The sequence below is a fragment of the Athene cunicularia genome (genome assembly GCF_003259725.1).
Source record: "Athene cunicularia isolate RWA chromosome 1 unlocalized genomic scaffold, athCun1 chr1_part1, whole genome shotgun sequence".
NCBI classification, from domain to species: Eukaryota; Metazoa; Chordata; class Aves; order Strigiformes; family Strigidae; genus Athene; species Athene cunicularia.
The window spans coordinates 100259053-100277856 of NW_020799091.1; the positions used below are offsets into that span (position 1 = coordinate 100259053).

General features: G+C 35.1%; 1 protein-coding gene across 1 annotated transcript in view; it reads left to right on the forward strand.

Annotated features, from left to right (window-relative positions):
* The first annotated feature begins 176 nt into the window (after window positions 1–176).
* Window positions 177–18804, forward strand: part of LTN1 (listerin E3 ubiquitin protein ligase 1) — a 32391-nt gene continuing 13763 nt past the window's right edge. Inside the window, exons 1-19 of the mRNA XM_026847432.1 lie at window positions 177–195; window positions 1297–1500; window positions 1821–1919; window positions 2967–3197; window positions 3946–3998; window positions 4432–4612; window positions 5281–5454; window positions 6522–6712; window positions 7945–8092; window positions 8480–9265; window positions 9751–9792; window positions 10779–10971; window positions 13372–13611; window positions 14598–14751; window positions 15003–15153; window positions 15853–16054; window positions 16989–17148; window positions 17322–17426; window positions 17696–17838. Coding sequence (XP_026703233.1) covers window positions 1453–1500; window positions 1821–1919; window positions 2967–3197; window positions 3946–3998; window positions 4432–4612; window positions 5281–5454; window positions 6522–6712; window positions 7945–8092; window positions 8480–9265; window positions 9751–9792; window positions 10779–10971; window positions 13372–13611; window positions 14598–14751; window positions 15003–15153; window positions 15853–16054; window positions 16989–17148; window positions 17322–17426; window positions 17696–17838 — 3301 coding nt within the window. The 5' untranslated portion in view covers window positions 177–195; window positions 1297–1452. The remainder of the gene's footprint in view (window positions 196–1296; window positions 1501–1820; window positions 1920–2966; window positions 3198–3945; window positions 3999–4431; window positions 4613–5280; window positions 5455–6521; window positions 6713–7944; window positions 8093–8479; window positions 9266–9750; window positions 9793–10778; window positions 10972–13371; window positions 13612–14597; window positions 14752–15002; window positions 15154–15852; window positions 16055–16988; window positions 17149–17321; window positions 17427–17695; window positions 17839–18804) is intronic.

Sequence of the window (18804 nt, forward strand, 5' to 3'; positions counted from 1 at the left end):
GCCTTCGGGCCCGGTCGCCGTAGCTGGGGCCGAGGCCGGGGCTGTGGCCGTGCCCCAGGGGTGACTCTTGGCCTGGGCCTGTGCTTTGGGGGAGCGCGGCTGCAGCGTCCTGTGGAGTTTGCAGGCGTTTTCCAGAGAGGGGCAAGGGTGGGAGGGTGTAACTGCAAAATCGCCACGGGTGTAAGTTCAGCTAAGGTACATTTCGTGTGTTTTTCTGTGGAGAGTCTTAGAGTGCGTCTGTCATGGTGTCTCCATCTTGCCACCGTGCCTGAAGCAGTGTGTCATCCCTCATAAGTGGTACTTGCTCAGGATGGGAGAGTTGTGGCTTAAGCGCTCTGTTCAGGTTATGCGTTTCCTACAGATCTTCTAGTGTATTTAGAGAAGACTAGGGGACACTAAGATGCATGTACTTATAGTTGAGGTTTCACACGAGAAAAAGTAACTTAATCTGTAGATATAGTAGTGGCTTACATACCTTAAGAAAATCAGAAAAGTGCAGTGAATTTCAGCAAATTGTCACTAGTGTAAAAAAGCGTCTGACAAACCTGTAGGAAATAAAAGGTATTTGGACTATTAAGGTATCATGGAGAACATTAAAGCATTACTCGGGTTTTGGAACAGTCTTTTCAAAAGAGCGTGGTTGAAATAAACATGAGCCATTGATACAATGAGCAAAGTATTGACTTAACTGGGGCAAGCTAGAAGAGATGCTGAACTCCAGAACACTCACTGTAATACTGATGAGATAGTATTATACTGTGTTACATACATACCCCGTTGCTCTATTCCTCTAAATCCTTCTTGGCCCCTTTGTTGCTGGTAGCATACTTTGTTTCATCTGTGTTTTTATTTTTCCCAGTGATGGGAACATTCCCTGGGAGCTGTGTTGTTCCATATGCAGTAATGTTGGAAGAGCTAGTAAAAACAGTAGTGAAGGGGGGTAAATGGTTTCTTAATAAATTGTTCACTTACAGAAGGACTTTTCTGTTACACTTTTTTTGTATGTATATAAAACCAATAATATTTTCCGTAAGTATTCATGGATTATGAGAAAAGAGAATGCTGGTTCTGAAGAGAAGAATAATTTTCAAGGTCAAACTTACGTGTTTAAAGCATAGGTGGCCTTTTTTTGTGAGACTTTGCTTTAAATAAAAGGTTAATCATATATAAATATAATTGTATAATATACATAAAACACAATAATATGATAAATAGGATCATTATTTCAAGTGCGTGATGTGTGCAAAATAAAATGACTGAAATAAATAACTGACTTGTGTCCCTGTTTTTTCTCAGCCTTCTAGCAGTGGCCGAGCTGCAGAGCTCCTCGCCAAAGAACGTGGAACAGTGCCTGGGTTTATTGGTTTTGGAACATCTCAAAGTGATCTAGGATACGTTCCCGCAGTTCAAGGAGCAGAGGAAATAGACAGCCTTGTGGATGCTGATTTTCGAATGGTGTTGCGAAAACTTTCTAAAAGGGATATCACAACAAAATTAAAAGTAGGTGTATCCTTTGTCCCTCATAAAATTTTTTTCATTGGAAAATAATACATTTTTCTTAAGGATGGGAGAGGAACACATCAAGGTAGCTAATATTAATTTGATAGTGGTAGATTTGCTAGAACTGTGATCCAGGGTATATTTTAGAGGACTTATAAAAAGGTCCATTATGCAATACTGATGGAGCATTCATAGAATTAACTCTGTAGAAACTCCATTGCAAGAAATGAATTGATTTTTGAAAGAGAGTTGGAATGTCTGGTAGAAGCTGCTAAATTACAGAACATACCTATGACTTCTTAAATCATGCTTGATTTTAGGCTATGCAAGAGTTTGGGACAATGTGCAAGGAAAGAGAAGCGGAAGTTGTTAAAGGCGTTCTTCCTTACTGGCCAAGAATTTATTGTAAAATCTCACTAGTAAGTATTAAAGTATCTAAATTAAAACTTCTCTGGATACATCCCGAGAAAAGCTTGAAGTCAGTCTTTATTGATATATCTGACTTTGTTGAATTACTGACTTGTTCTAGGAAAAACATGAAGTTTAAGGAAAGTAGTGTTCTTTATGGTGATATTTCCATATTGGCAGTGGGTGGAAGTTTGAACTGTTGATGCCTGGACTGTATTTGCTGGATGGAGATAGCTGTTTGTTAGACCTTTATCTTAAAAAGATGACAAGATATTTCTTTTCATGGGGAGCTCTTTTATGTAGATTCCACAATAACTAAAGAGAATGTACTACTCAGTTAACATAATTATAAATTCTTTTGATCTAGGACTAACATCTGACTAGACTTAATACTTAAAAATAAAAAACCCTAAACCCCACAAAAAAAACCCCAAACAAACCAACCCAAACATGAAGAGACCATGTGTAGATAGATAATCCATAATTTTCTGATATATTTTAATAAATCTCCAAACTATCTGGACTGGCTACTGTTGGAAATGTGATATTAGACAAAATGAATCACTACTCTGATCCATTAGAGTGATTCCTAGTATTCCTTTCAGGACCCAAGAGCACAGAAAGTCATGATGTTGTAAATTCATATATAGTTAATAAATAATGATGTACAGTTTGTTTAGGCTTGTGGGTTTTTTTAATCCTAAAACCGTCTTCAAGGCTTCTTGCCTCTTGCCTTTCTGTTAAATTTTTGTATAAAATGGAAGTAGAAACTGTTGTTAGGGACATCAGGAAAAGGTGATTAATTTTGACTGTACAGCACATCAGGAATACGATGCTGCTAAGCTAGGACTCTTCCTCTATCTTGGGATACCAAGACTTTTTTGTCGCTGTTACATATTTTCAAATCTATAGAGCCCAATTCACTGCAAAAAATGGCTGAGCTTTTTTTTTTTGGTCAACACTTCTGCGTTGAAGTACCTGGCATCAAAGGTACATTTCTTAAAACAATAAACCTTTCTGTTTTTCCTTTTTTTTTTTTTTTTTTTAATTTGAAACAGGATCATGATCGCCGTGTTCGAGAAGCAACTCAGCAATCTTTTGAGCAACTGATTCTCAAAGTAAAGAAACACTTAGCTCCTTACTTAAAAAGTATCATGGGATACTGGCTGATTGCTCAATGTGACACTTACTCCCCTGCTGCTTCTGCTGCAAAAGTAGCTTTTGAAAAAGCTTTTCCTTCAAGCAAACAACCTGAAGCCTTAGTATTCTGTAAAGATGAAATTCTTAATGTGAGTTTATATTTTTGTATTTCTTTCAGGTGTTGTGTTGAGTAGGTGTCAACTTTTATGACAAGTTTAAAACACATCCTGCCTCCAGCTATCTGTCATGGTTGAAATTATTTCTCACCTGAAACTTTGCTCCTGCTAATGTGGAGAGAAGGCTGGGGCAAAGACCCATCCTCTATTTTTTGATGTGGGATTAGAATGACTGGAAGCAGAAGAATTAAGTGAATTTTCATGTGTGCATTTCTGTGTAATGATGTTCAGTCATCATGTAATGTTGCTGACTGATGAAATAATGATTCCAGTGTATAGCTGCAGTGGTAAAGGATTAAAGAATGCTGAGCAGTGTTTCAGAGAGCCCCTACAAGTTTAGTTCTGACCAAGGTTAATGCTCTTGTCTAGTCGACATGAAAGTCGTTATGAAACTGAATTGACTGAATTAAAAAAGGTGTAAGTTTGCATTGCTGGCCCATCATATGCAGTTAACCATTTGGTTTTGTCTCAGTTTGGCTTCTTTATACCAGAAGCGTGTTGGCATAGGATTACCAGTACTATGAAGTCTTGATTCAAACAGTACCACAGGTACTGTGTTCAGCAGGAGTCAGTTAAATTATGCTCCTGATCATTACCATATCTAAAATGTGTTTAAAGTATTTGTCTTGGAGGTTGTGAAGTTTTATTGTAGGGCTGTTTTTGAATAATGTATAGACCATAAATATTAGATTCTCATGTGTATATATCTTTTTTCCCCTAGGTACTTCAAGATCACCTTCTGAAAGAAACTCCTGATACACTCAGTGATCCCCAGTATGTTAGCCTGCTTTAATCTATATTGTGTAACTCTTTGTCTGTACTGGGTTCTCTGTCCTGGAGATAGTGGATTTAGTTTTGTTTCGACAGAGTAGTTATTTGAGTCCAGATCCCAGCAAATTTCATTGAGACGAAAGTATAAATGCTTTTGAAAGTGTTATCAGTTGTCTAATTATTGTTTCAGCTCTTTTAGGAGTAGCATTTTTTAATAGCTGGAAGATGAGATGACTTGGAACTCTCTTTTCTAACACTTTATGATGTCATTTGGTAGCTTTAGAACCTATGGAAAGTTTATATGTTTACATAGCTGACATCAGAAATCAAAAGAAGAACAGAAAAACTGAAGACAGTTTAGTTCAGGCAGTTTAGAAGAGCTTGAGAAGCCTATTGATTTATTTATGGTTCAATTTTTTTCGTTTTGTTTTCCGAGAACTGTACCAGAGGAAGAAAGGGAAGCCAAATTTTTCCGAATTCTGACCTGTTCCTTGTTAGCTTTAAAAAAGTTGCTTAGCATGTTGCCAAAGAAAGAGATGCATTCAATGGAGGAAAAGTTAATGTCACTTCTGTCCCAAAACAAATTTTGGAAATACAGCAAACACAGCGTACCACAGGTGACTTTTTAATTTCTTCTTTATTTTTGTTGGGTTTAGTTAAAGATAATACACTGAACCTAAGCAAGTATTTATTACTTGTCTTCTACAAAAATTAATTTTGTACTTACTGAATTATGTTTGAAACAACCTTCAGATTTCTAGTCCTCAAGTAGACAATGTTACTCTAAAATTTGCCCAATAGGCTAATCTGTTATTCTGTGTCACCATCATCTACTACTTGGCACTCTGCCATCGTTTCCAATTCATGTAAAAGATACAAACTGTGTCAGCTTACTGCATGTGTTCTTAGTGCATTTGGATTTTCATGTTTTTACAACCGTTTATTGGTCTTTGGTCTCTAAGACCAGTAGTGCATAGAGTGATTAATTGATTCTGGTAGTATTTTGTTAAAAATTTTAAGATGCTTTTGGGAAAACACACCTTTCATGAAGATAAAATTTTTGATAAGCATTTTATCACTAAAAAAATACTTTAAAATATTAAACAGACGTATCAATTTATTTTTCTTTAATAATATTTAAACCTTTGCTGATGCGATAAAATATGGGGACCACATGTTGTAAGTTACAGTGACTTTAAAAGAAATGTTATAAACTACATGTGGTGACAAAGTGTTGTCATTTGACTATTTTGTTGTGTTTTTTTTTCTCTGTGGTCTGTGTCAGGTTCGCTCTGCTTTCTTTGAGCTGGCTTCTGCTTTTTGCCAGTATTTGCCTGAGCTGGTGAAAGCTGAAGCACCAAGAGCTTGTCCTGCTGTTCTTCTCAGCATTGACGACAGTGATGCAGTGGTGTGTCCTGCTCTTTGGGAAGCTGTACTTTATGCTGTCACTACTATTGAGGTAGTGTGGGAAGCCTAAAGGGCAGATATTTTACTGGAATTTAACTTTTTACCAAGTGCCAGTGTTCTCTGTGTAGAATTAGGAGGAATAGCTTGACTGGGTTTTCTTTATGATTAATAACATGGACTTACCAATGCTACATGCTCCTTCTTCCTCCTTAGGGTTTCAGTGTAACTTTCAAATACATTGTGTCCAGCATGTTTGAATATCAGAGTTGTTTTACAAGCTTAATTAACTGGAATCCCTTTGATTAAATAGTTATTAATAAGTAAAATAATATTTAAAACCTTTTTCTCTGTTAGAGGTGATTACAAAAACGACCCGCAGTGCGTTTTTGCTTTGTTTGTTTTCCCTTCTAATATAATGGTTGGTTCTATAACTTTTTTTTTTTTTTTTTAAATATAAGTGAAATGCCATCTTTGAATTTATTAGCAGGATGAACAGTGTTGCCATAGACTGGGTTGTTTTGAGGGTTTAATGCTGCAGATCTCTTTTATACTGCTGGTATAAACTGTAACAATTTATGGGGGGAAGAAAGAAATCTTTTTTCAGCTTTCTATAAGTATAGATATCTGGAACTTTGATAAATCAGATCAGATGACAAAAAACTTTGGGATGTGGAGGGAAAAGCGCCAAGGTATTTTGTAACCATCAGAAGATTTTTGAGGGAAGTTTTGAAGTTAGTGATGCCTCTAAAGTTAGGATTTTGAAATAATTGTTTATTCTTAATAATAAGAACTCAGAATTAAATACAGGACCAGTTGAAATAATAATTTTTATGAAGCATCCTTAAAGTATTATTAAAGACAAGCCTTTAATTACAGTTTGCTAACAAGGAAGGTCCACTGTTTTCAAACAACAGATAAACAGTTTTATCATGTTAACTTCTTCAATTCACAAGCTGAAGAAGGGGGACAGTGATTTTTAAAAATGCAAGTGAATTTAAGTTGTAGAATAACATATTTCAGCTACAATATAGGGAGGTAGATTAAATGTCTGGCTTGGGAGTTCTTCCAAGGCAACATATTTTCATTTAATTTACAGTAAAAGTGTATTTCTTTCTATAGGACTGTTGGAGTCATGTAAATGCCAAAAAGGGAGTTCTACCAAAGCTGTGGATAGTGCTTCGAGAAGGTGGACGAGGACTAGCTACCATTATATACCCAAATCTCTTGCCATTCATTAGCAAGGTACCTCCTGGCATTGCAGGACCAAAGATGGAATATTTCAGAACTTTTTTCAGCTCTATAATTCAAGGGTATGAACCACAAATTTATTTACTTATTTTTTTGAAATCAGTCTCTTTCACAATTAGAAATAGGAGAATTAATCTTTAAGCATTTAAAGATAAGTAACATATAATTTGTCTTGAGATATAAATATTCATTAATTTTTTATTTGAGAAAAGACTGTTTTCATTATGATGTTTGAAAATAGTATTTTTAAAATACTTTTAAATATCCAAAACTAGATTCAGTCCTCTGTGGCTGTGCCTGTCATCTTAAACTTTCAGCTGCCTTCCCAATTTTTGTTGCATCTTCCTTACCTAAAGCATTTTTATCTTTCTTTGTCAAAGATTTGTGCTTATTCCATAAGATTTTAAATGGGAAATTGATTTAAAATTACAAGTGGCTTTGAAGATATCAGGCTTTTCTCACCACAGGGTAATTACTACAAAGGTTATTTGAGATTAGCATTGTGATTGAGAAATTTCCTGTATGCAGGAACTTTAATTTTTGTGTAACTGATTTTGAAAGGATTGAAATGGCTATCATTTTTTGGCTTTAAAGTACATCAAAAGCAACTTTCTGTCAAATCTAATTGAAACAGATGCATGTGCATTGTGTACTCAAAAGCATATCTAAGTTATTTTATGAAAGACTAAAATGTAACTTATTTAAACAAAAATCAGTTCTTGATTGATGTTGGTGTGGCCATTAGCAGAGCTCTTGGAGAAGAGTTATATATGGGTTAGTTTTGAAAAGTGTATAGAATATTATTTAAAGTACCAAAATGGTCATAATATTTGTATGATGATTGGTACAGTCTAATTTTCATTAAAAAGCAAACAAATCACAGCTGTTCAGACTCAAATTGGCTATGGTGAAACTGTCATTTGGTGGCTTTTTGTTTTAGTTTTTTTCTTTTTTCTGTAATGATAGGAAATTACACTTTCTAAACCTCTGTGGTGTGTGTAGAAAATTGTGAAAGAATTTTCACAATTTTTATTAATGCTAAAACTAGATGAGAAAGTTATTTTAAGGTAAGTTACATTAGATGCCTGGATTTACTGGTTTGACTCTTTAAATATGTCCTGTTGAATTTGTTTTGATCTGACTCATGTCGATGACTCTATGTTTCTGTATTCTCATATTGATGTTGTCTGGATAAGAACAGCGAAACCACGGTTATGTTCATTACATACATACGGGTTTTCTCAGGAGTGCAGGTGGCTGAGTGTGCCCTGCATTTGATGTTGCCTTTCAATAGGTTGTCCAGTGAGCGAGCAATAGCCAGCCCTTCAGAAAGTTCAGCAATTGTCACTGCATTTATGGAATGTCTGCGCTTTGCCATACTACAGAAAATAGATGAAGAAGATGACCAAAGAAAAATTCATCAAATGCTTATCTGTGACCAGGTATTTATTATAAATACTTAATATTGTTGTGTATATATGTAATAATTCAGAGTTAAAGAAAACCATAAATTTATGTGAGGATTTACTTCTCTGTTGAAGGTTGCACTAGATTTTATGGAAAAAGTAACATTACTGAATTTAGTAAATTTTTTTTCCTATAAAATCATCCCTTTCTCTATACAGTTAAACTACATTTTTTTTTTTTTTAAAAAAAGAGCATTCCACCCTTTATAATTTTTATTAAGTCTTCAGGCATGAGTAATTCTGATGTTTTTGGAATTTCTTCCAGAATGTTTTTCAGAATTATGGAATTATCCGGTATTATAAAGAATAAAATGATTATCTAGCTGAATCACTGTTCTTTAATAATTTTTTTTGTCTTTATAGCTGATTCCTCTTACCAGTGCTGTACTTAAGGAGCCCAGGTTACAAAATGGACCATTATTTTATCAAATTGCAGAAACGCTGAGCTCCTGGGAAGCTAAAGCAGAACTCTCCAATGATGATAGCACAGCGGAAGTTTTCCAGAAACTGTTGTCAAATTTTTGGGACCATCTTTTAAAAATGTGTGTACTTCATGTTGATATGTTGGATGCTGGTGAGAAATCATTGTTTGCCATATCTGGTATGCTAGAAATTCTTCAGAATCCAAACAGTGCTACAAAACCAAACAACAGAAAATCTCTAAAAATTACATTTACAGATGAGGATGAATCTGAAAGAAACACTGAGAATGGAAAGCTCACAGAAGTGAGAAATAGTGCCTCTGAAATACAGGCTGACTTGCAGCATTGTTCGCCTCTAAGGAAAGAACCTTTAGAGAATTTAGTCTGCAGCCTTGCAGAACTGAGTATTGTTTATGTCAATGAACAGAAGTCAGAACAGCATTTGAAATTTCTCTCTGCCCTGCTCAAATCTTTTTCTTCAAACAGAGTTTTTCAAGTACTTTTAGAGCAGGGAAATGATGCAAACACTGCTGAAGCTGAATTGCAAAATGAAACAAAAGCTCATCATGAAAGTCCATCAGTACAATTTCTATATGTGAATTTAATACCTTGGCTGAAAGAAGACTGGAGGAAAGACACACATTTTCTGGTTGATATTTTGTACAGTGTGCTTAATTGTTGCAACAGTAACGATGAAAGAAAAATTATTCTTGATGATTTAACAAAGGTATGACTCCTGTATGTTCTTTTACTAGTTTTTATCAGAGCGACTGCTCTTTCTGGGCTGTGGTTGATTAATCATTTTGGGGCTGTGGAATACAAGATATTCTACATGAACTTGGATAAATTCAGTGCAAGGAAGGCAGATTTAGGAAGGGTTGACATGACACTGTTGAAAGGTTATGATATAGGTCCCTTTCTATACGGTGTAAATAAGTTTAATAAAAATAATCAGAATTTCTTTGTTCTTGCTTCTTTTCAGTGTGCTTTTATAGTAGTCATTGGTGGCCTTTCTTAGAAATACAGTTCCTTATTGATCTCTGTGGCAGAGAAAGACTTGGAAGCCAAAAAGTATTTAATCAATAACTTTGTTTCTGAAACTTAGCAGCTTCTGCTTATACCCTGCAAAAAATAGTTGTAAAACAGTTAAAATGGTATTAAATGCTTCCTTTTCAGCAAAGAATTTTAAAAATATCTTGGTTTTCTTTTCAGATGGATCTGAAATGGATTATTTTCCTCCAGATAATTCAAAAGGTACTTCTTAATGCTTTTTTTGTTCTTGTTTTGCATAATTTTGAATATTTCTTCAATGACGTAGTGATAATTTTCATAGTTTGAAAATCTTGTAGTAATAGTTTCTGTGTGTTGTTTATTTTAACTGTGTTTAAATCTGGGGGACAGTCTTAGAAATGAAATGATGATGCCAAAACAAAATCATCTTTATCCCTTCTGTTTTTGGTCAATATGATCTTTGAGCCAGAGAGATTGCAATTTGTTTCTGGTCATCCCTTCTAAGCTAGAGAGAATGGAGTTGGGTATTACACTGGTAATTTAAATGATTGTTTGTATCATCACCCTTACATTTTGCTTACAAGGAAAAGATAGTATACCATTTTTTTCACACAGGATACTGAGACACTGACATTTAAGTGATTTCCTGAGATGAAATATTAAAAATATTGAAAGTTTTTGGACAAGAACTCATAGCACTTGATTTACAATCCATTGTGTTGACCAAAGTATCTTTCCTCACAGATACTGCGTGTTTTAGGAATCCTCAGTTTTTATGATTTTGTAACTTAAAATGGCTTGTCACCAAAATAATGTTTTTCTGATTTATGACCTTCCATTTATTTTTAGAGAAATTCAGATGCTGTAAATGGATTTTATGTTGTAAAAAAATTTTATTTCAGCCAACCTGGTCATCCAGAGGTTATCTTTCTAACTCAGATATAGGCATTTCCTGGGCACTGTAATTGGAGAAAAGGAAAAAGAGCATCTTTCAGAAGATGGCTTGTTTCACTGTAAAGTAGAGGTCTGACCTAGCCATGTTGCCATCTCTGACCAAAAAATAAAGTATTGAAGGATTGTTGCAGACATAAAACCACCTGGACACTTATTGTTTATGACAGATTATATGATTCCCACTCTGTGTGTGCAGGTTTGACATACTGATCTCATGCTTAGTAATAAAAGTTAATACCCTCAAAAGATACTAGAATAATTTTCTTGTGATTCAGGCATGCTCAAGCACAACAAAGCTTTCATTAGTCTCTGACTGGCTGAAAGGAGATACACTTGGAGAAAGACTTGTAATGCTGGCAGATGATTTGTGTCACCTGGGTTTAAAACCTGTAGCAGCCTCATCGGAATCATCCCCTTCAGAAAGGTGGACCCTCCTGAGCTTGGTGTTATCACAACACATTAAAAATGGTGAGCATATTTATTCCTTGGAGTTACACTGTGAAGTGTAAGTACTGTACTTAGGCTTTCTAGAAGGCTGAAAATTTGAGATCTTCCAGAATACTTGATTTACTTGATTTGTTAATATCTAGGCTTTTTTTTTTTTTAAAAAAAAATGTTTTTGGAGGGGACTTTGGCATTGTTTTGGGGGTTTGTTTGGTTTTGTTCTTTTGGTTTTTATTTTACCTGAGTCAATTAACTTTCACGTTAATTTTGTAAACACTAACTTGCAGCAGCAGCATTGCAATTTTTTGGGTCTCTGTTGCTAAACAAAAGTTAGTGGAACAGATTCATATTTGCAAGTCTGGAAAACATAAGGAAAATTTAATTTTTATTTATTAGCTGATGTGTAAAATATTATTAATTTTTAAACCATTCTGTCTGAAACTTATCTTCAAAAGTAGAATATCAAAAATCAATGGTTATGGACCCATGCAGTGCCTTGTTACATGACCTATGGATTGCTTTGAGCCATTTTCAGTTAGTCATGTATTTTAAAAACTCTGTGTGCTTATGCTGTATATTTAATCTATTATTTATTATTAATAACTTCCTATGCATTTTGTGGTCTCTGTGATGCAGATTTTTAGTGGAGTTCGATTTTCTTGATGTTTATCATGTGAACTTGTAATTTTTGTTTTGTTAAACTCAGCATTTGCTTTGATCCCTGAGGTAACGTATTTCAGTTTGTTTGAATGCTGGGTACGTGCGTCGTGCTTTCAAGTTTCAAAGATGCACACAACAAGTTGACTGCAGCGGACATTCATAGTGCATTCTGAAGGTGCTGTAAAATTGTTAATTCTGTTACTGGAACTTCTGATGTAGAGGAACATCTGGAAAACCTGTTCCCTCTCACCAGAGAGAGTTCAAACAACTTGCTCACTTGTGTCCTAGGGCTGATTGTCCAATGACTTAGCTTTTTGGCTCTGGAGCTGGATGTATTGCTGAGCTCATTTTGTGCTAGGTGCTGTGTGACTAGTTTCTAATGCATGTTGGATGAAGTCTGAGCCCTTCAGGAACCATGGTGGTTCTTGACTTAGGGATTTAGGCTGAAATAGAGTATGTGGACTTTCAAAAAGATTTTTTTATGAGATCTCATCTAAATTTCTGAAGGTAAACTGTCATGGAGTAAATGGAGGGGCCTTTCATGGATCAGAAACCTATCAGATGATAAGAATTAAAGGGGAAAAATTATGTTGAAAGGATGATAATTGTTTCTGATAAATTATTCAGAGTAAAAAATGAAACTTCAAGGAGCTGTAGCAGTGTGGTGTGATACTGAATGATTAACTGATATAATTACAAATTAAAGTAAAAACCAATAAATATCAGAAGTATACATGGGAAAAACATAATTGTAACTGTATCTATGCAGTGGTAGTCTCTGATCTGTTAAAAGTTAGAAAAGAGATCTTCAATCATTGTGATGGTTCCCTGTAAGTGGCAGGTTTGTGCTCATCAGTAAAAAAGGAATACAGGTTATTAGGAGTGAAATTGCTGTGAAAAGAACAGAAGACAAATGAAAAATATTATGTCATTGGTGTGTCAATATCTTGAAATACTGCCTGTAGTTTCGGTCACTGCAATATTCTAGTTCACCTATATGCTTTTGAAAAAAAGTGTAACAGAATTAGAATATAGCCAAAGATAGATGGCAGGCAGGGTTAGGCAAAAGCAGTGGCTTCTGCTTGTAGATGCAATAAAGGAGACTAGATTTTTTTTCAGCTTGCAATGGAAGTGATTGGGGATGGGGTTCTGATAAAGAGCCATAACATCATAATTTATATGGAAAAAGCAAATAAGAATATATTTTTCATTGTTTCTTTAAATGGAAGAACCTGAGGTTGCTTACAGATGTTTAGATAGCAAGCTTCTGGAAAAAGTATACTTCTTCATACAGTTCATAATTAAATAATGGAACTTATTGCCACAGGATACTGTAGAGTTTGAGGATAAAAATGGGATTAGCCTACTTAAATCCTGTGAGAAAGTGACTAAATATTCATGGAGGATTGGTCTGATTGGGTTAATTATATGCAATGGTGTTGTAATCTCTGGTTCACAACTCATTGCCAGAACCTAGGAAGTCATAGAAGGCAAAGGCATCACTCTGCACTTGCTCTGTTTCATATACTTTTTGTCTAAGTTGCTTCAGCTTGTTTAGAGAAAGGATAGTTGGCAATGTGAAACTTTGGCTAGGTGATCCTAGATGGCTGCGGAATAAGAGAGTTTAGGTATAAATTAGACTGAAGCTACTTTGCAGTTTATTTTACATTCAAAACTAGTCAATAAAAAATTAGTGAGTACATATTAATATGAAGTCTTATGTTTATCAAGTAAAGCACGCTGTCTTTTTCCTCTCCCCAATAGAATCTTTGATTGGTGAAACTTTTGTTGAAAGGATTATTGATAAACTTCAAGCAGCTTTGTCTAAAGCTAAGGATCTTTCTGAAGCCGGAAATACTGAACCATCAGTATCTTTCATCTGCGATGTAGCCTCAGGCTTCTTCAGCTCAGTTAAAGGGTGTTTACTGATGCCATCCTCAGAAGACCTGCTGCTTACCATCTTCCAGCTGTGCGCTCAGAGGCAGGATGCTACGCACTTAACAGGTAATTTGGAAAAAGAACTTTTTTGTAGTTGATGGTTACATCTAAATTCTTTTTTATGAGGCAGATTCAAGTATATAATAGAATATTAAGTTCACAGACATTGAGCACTTGCAGCTGTACCTGGCATGAAAATTTGTGCTTTAATTTACAATGCCAGTAGTTACTACTAAACATCGTCCTGTACACCTTTACAAGGATTTTAAACTTTTTTCATGTTAGTATCCCCATGCTTCAGCTATCTTTGAGGCTGTGATGTTTCAAACAATGATACGTAAATAATATAAGTATGAAGTACATGTAAATAATCTATGAAGTACAAAGAATGAGCATTTTTTTTCATTCATTCTGCAATAGTGGGGATCCTGTGAAAAAAATGTGAGCAATCGCTTCATTAAAGATACATATATTTATTCTGAAACTGTTTATATTGGTCAAGTTGCTCTGACAAATTGTGACCCATTCCTGTCTCCACCAGAGTCTCACTTTCAGACTGAGATCCTAGTGTAAATTCTTTGAATGCAGAATTTGAGTGATAAATTTGGTATATGCATTTACTGACAAATATAAAGGAGAAAATACTGCAGTGTTGTAGAAGTAAAGTAGGACCACACTAGACAGAAAACCACTGCTGCTTTGCAAATGGCTATTCGTGCTGTGAATGTTCAGATTTCCGCTATTTTAAAAAGATCATGCTTTTTTTGAAGACCATATGGACACATTGTAGTAGACAACAAGAACATTGCTCTTCTCAAATACTGCCTGCGTGTCAGAGTTAACTTACTGTTGCTTTACACCAAGAAACCTGTATATTTGCCATTAATAGCTACTTCATGTAACCACATAGAAAAGAGAGTCCTTTTCCTGTTCTAGGACTTTTAGAGCATGTTGTTGTATGCAGTACATTGTAATTTGAGTTTACTTGCTTGTGGTAGTTTGGATTGTCTGTTGATGTGTTGTGTTTGTTTTTTTTTTTCCCTCTACAATAGATTTACTTGTATGTAAATTAAAACACACTTGGATGTCTGGTGTAAATTCACTAGTGCGTCAACTTCGGAGTATGCAGAAACAGAGTACATTTATGCAAAAATCTGCACTGTGGGTCAAGAATCAAATTCAGTCTTCCTCTTTGGATGTTAAAAGGTAGTTGTGATGCACATGTCTGTTTCATATGTTGTTATCCAAAACAAACTAAGGTCAGTGCTATACTATATTTAATTGACATCTGTATTACTGGAAGATTTTTCAGCCTGTCAGAGGTGAGAACTGTGGGTATAGCACCTTAAAATGCCATTGGTCTAGCATGTGGATAGCATTGTATCAATGTAAAATAAATCAGCTTGCTTGTACTGGATAGTATGAAACTTGTTTGACGTGCTTTTGCCTCTCCTCAGCCTTCAGGTTTTGATCTCTGCAGTTAGTGATTTGTTGTCTAAGCTTATGGAAGCTGATGTACAGTCTGGATATCTTGTGGGAACTTACGTTGAGCATATCATGCCAAACAAAACTGAGTGGCGGAAGTTGCATGAGTCTCTATCCACTGAGGTATGAAAATGATAATGGACTTACGTACAGTAGTCAATCTTACCTCGTCTGGCCTTTAGGGTGATAAGCGTTCTTTATTTTGACATGGCACTGCAGTTATGAATGGTCATATATCTGTGCAGAGGTCTTTTCAGCCTCTGGCCATGACAGGGGACAAAATCTGTATGTTTATGGCCCTATCTGTTACTACTGGAGAAAATAAAAATCTACGAAATTATCCTTTTCTGCATGGAGGACAGGCAGCTTTACAATTCAGGAATTCTGTATGACAGAATATGCATCATGGAGGTGTTCTTATCTATAAGATTCACTTTGTGAAAGACACCAATATCTGCAGAGGAACATGATATACTTACTATATACAACATGCTCACATACATACAGTGGAAAGTGGGGATAAGGACATAAATTTCCCATCCAACCACCAATCTTCAGTAACCTTTGTATTTCTTGTAAAATATAGAGTTCTAAAGATACATGTTTATTTCTGAGGCAGAAATGTAGTTTCAAGTTACTGCTGTGCATTTAGGCTTTTTTAATATGCTGGAGTGGGTCATCCTCACCACTGTGCTTTTGGTGTTAATTTGTATCTTTCTTGTTTATTTTTTAATAATTCTGAGTTTTCAAGGTTAAACAGATCATAGCTCTTCTATGTATCATTAAAACGTTGATTATTTGTTCATACTCTTCATATTACAGTGGATGCACAAACCTCTTTTGGAAGGAAGACTTAGTATGAATTGTGAAACTTTGGGATCATGTGTTAAGCTGTGTGGCACAACTAAACTTCCAGGCCATCTGTGTACTTCAGCCTTATTAAGTAAAATGATGCTACTTGTATTGGAAAATGGTATAGTCCATGGAAACGATGATGCTGAAAGAAAGAAAATTGACAATATAAGTAAGTTACACTGGTAAAACTTAAAGGAAGTTCTTCTTATAGTATTTGTAAATTAACCCGAACTGATAATTAGAAATGAATACTTAAAGTTTGGCATACAGTTTGGCATCCCTTTACCTTTTGTTGTTTTTTTCTTTTTTCTTCAGTTCTTTAAAAGCATAAGTATGTGCAAGTATAGTGTTTATATTTTAGGACCTTTTGTGATTATATATGTGCTATCTCAACAGAACTTTGAATTTGGAGAAGTTTGAATTTATGATGAACTTCAGAGTTGTTCCCTGCCAAAACACGTGGTGCGTTGGCATGAGTGGGCAATAGGAACTGTATCCATTCCATCAAATAAATTCCCTGAGTGTTTTGCCATAATACAAAGATATTTTGAGGCAGCATTTTTTTCTTAATTGCACCAGTAGGAATCTTGTTTCTTTTTATTTATAGAATGCTCAAATTAGAGCCAGCATTATCAAATTCACAATTCTATCTCCAGAAGTCTCACCATGGTGAGAGGTGTAATTGTTCATTGTAGGTCTTTGTAAACTAATGAAGAAATCACATGTTAACTAATAGCATAAAATTTGTTTTCTGGACTTACATCTTAGTTGCCTTGTCTGCAAGATATATATATATATATATATATATATTTTAAGAAAAGAGAATAGAGAAGAGTTAGGGTTCTTGTCATGCTTGATTTGCTTTTAAAATTTTCTGAACATCTAGAATAGATTACTGTAGCTGTTTCTTCTCTTGTATTTTATGATGCAGTGGCAGATACCCAGTTTGTGCTCTGAACCACCTGAAATTGCATGTAAATATCATCTTTTTAATGCATTAAAAGCATTGTCAAGAAACCCAGCAAAACCTTGATCTGAAACTTCTTGATTATGCACTGAATATATTCAGCAGTTATTTGCAAACACTATTTTTGTTTAATTAGTTGCAGAATTGTTGTACTCATTACAATGGATTGAAGAATTGGAGAATCCTCCTTATCTGCTTCTGGAATATCTTCGTATGTTAGAAGAAATGCACATCACATATGAGAAGTTCAGTACACTTAGTAATACAGCTAGTCTTCAGGAAACAATATTTGATAGGTATGTGAGAACAAGTAAAACAACCCTTAACTCTGTCTTCATATTTTGCATTGTATAGGTTGTTGAGTGCCACCAAATTTCTTTATGTGTATTGATTCAGATTTCATCCAAATGCTTTTGTTGTGAACTGTGCATCTGTATATATTAACCAGGGTTTTTCTTCTTCCTTTAAGATCAGAGGAACATGGAAGACTCTGGTCCTTAACCATGGCTAAAGTGATTCGTGTGGAAAACACTGTATCCTGTGCGATGAAACAACTCTTTAAGACCACAGAAGGGTATCTTAATACAGCTGCCTGTAAACTTCTAGTTTGTTGCAAATGTTGGTAACGTTAAATGATACTGATACTGTTGAATGACAACTGAAGACTGAAAATTTGGTAATACATGTAAAATTTGGTAATATATGGTTTGAAAAACTGAGACTGTTTAGTGTGTGGGATTAGTTAAATCATAGAATATTAATCCTTATGAAGCAAATTACATTTTGTTTTCTAGTTAAATTTTTGTGCTTGTTTCATTCTTGATGTTTTGCCTGTATGAATAGGTTTCTGCCATTAACAGAGGGCAGACTGCATACGCTTCAGTGTCTATCACCTTTTTTAATTGAGGAAGAAAAGAAAGAACTTGTCTTCCACTGTGTGGCCAAACTTATGACATGCACACAGACAGAGCTTTCCAGCACTGATGGTGAGTATGTTCTTGCCTCAGTCCACTTGATTAGAATTTAAAAACATTATTTTGTAAAAAGTTCTAACTGTAATACTGCTTTTCCTAGAAAGAAATGTCTTCTCAGTTTGCATATTTCTTCTAGACCATTTGGCATAGTACTTTTGTGCCTTATTAAGGAAGAAAAAACTACATTGCCTGGTACAAAAATAGAACTAAAGGATTTCGGCTGATATTGTTAAAAGAATTTTGATATTGCCATACTTCTTGTTTGGTCTATCTGATTTAAATATATCTGTTAATATTGACGTTTCCAATTAATCGTTTAGGCTTTACACAGCATGCAAAAATACAACTGGTAGTGTAATTATGGTCTTTAGATGCTTTAGCAAGAACTTTTTCACAATCTATGTATAATTTTTGAGTAGTTTTTCTAGTGCATGGGGTAGTGTGCTGAGTCAGAACTGCTGTACCTAACTTTCAGCAGCTTTTGAAAAATTACTTAGAGGTGATTGAGATGTGTATTAGTTTTGAATATCCTTTATGTCATAAACTGACTTCTTAAAATTGGTTGAGTCAGAGTTCCCAATTTCTTTATTTAGCAAGCGGCAACAAGCAAAACAGCGCTGGGCAGCCAGGGAGTCTCCTGCTCCAACAACGGCCTGCCCCTTCCAAGGCATTTTGTGTCAGTCTTATACTACAAACCATTACATAGTCATTATACACCTATACATATACATTACCTAAACCTGCCTACTCTCGCTTCGTATGGTAATTATCTTCTCAGTCCTTTACGCTTGCACAGAAGTTGTTAAAACTGCAGGCGGGGGTCTTCAAATTATGGGCGGTGGTTTTCTGGGAGGAAGGCCGTAGCTCCTCCTCACAGTGTACGTTCACCTTTCACCTGGAATGTGATGATCTTCCAAGTTTGCAGTGTTCTTATCAGCCTAGGCCAGTAATCTCTTTGAACAAGGAGATTTATGGTTG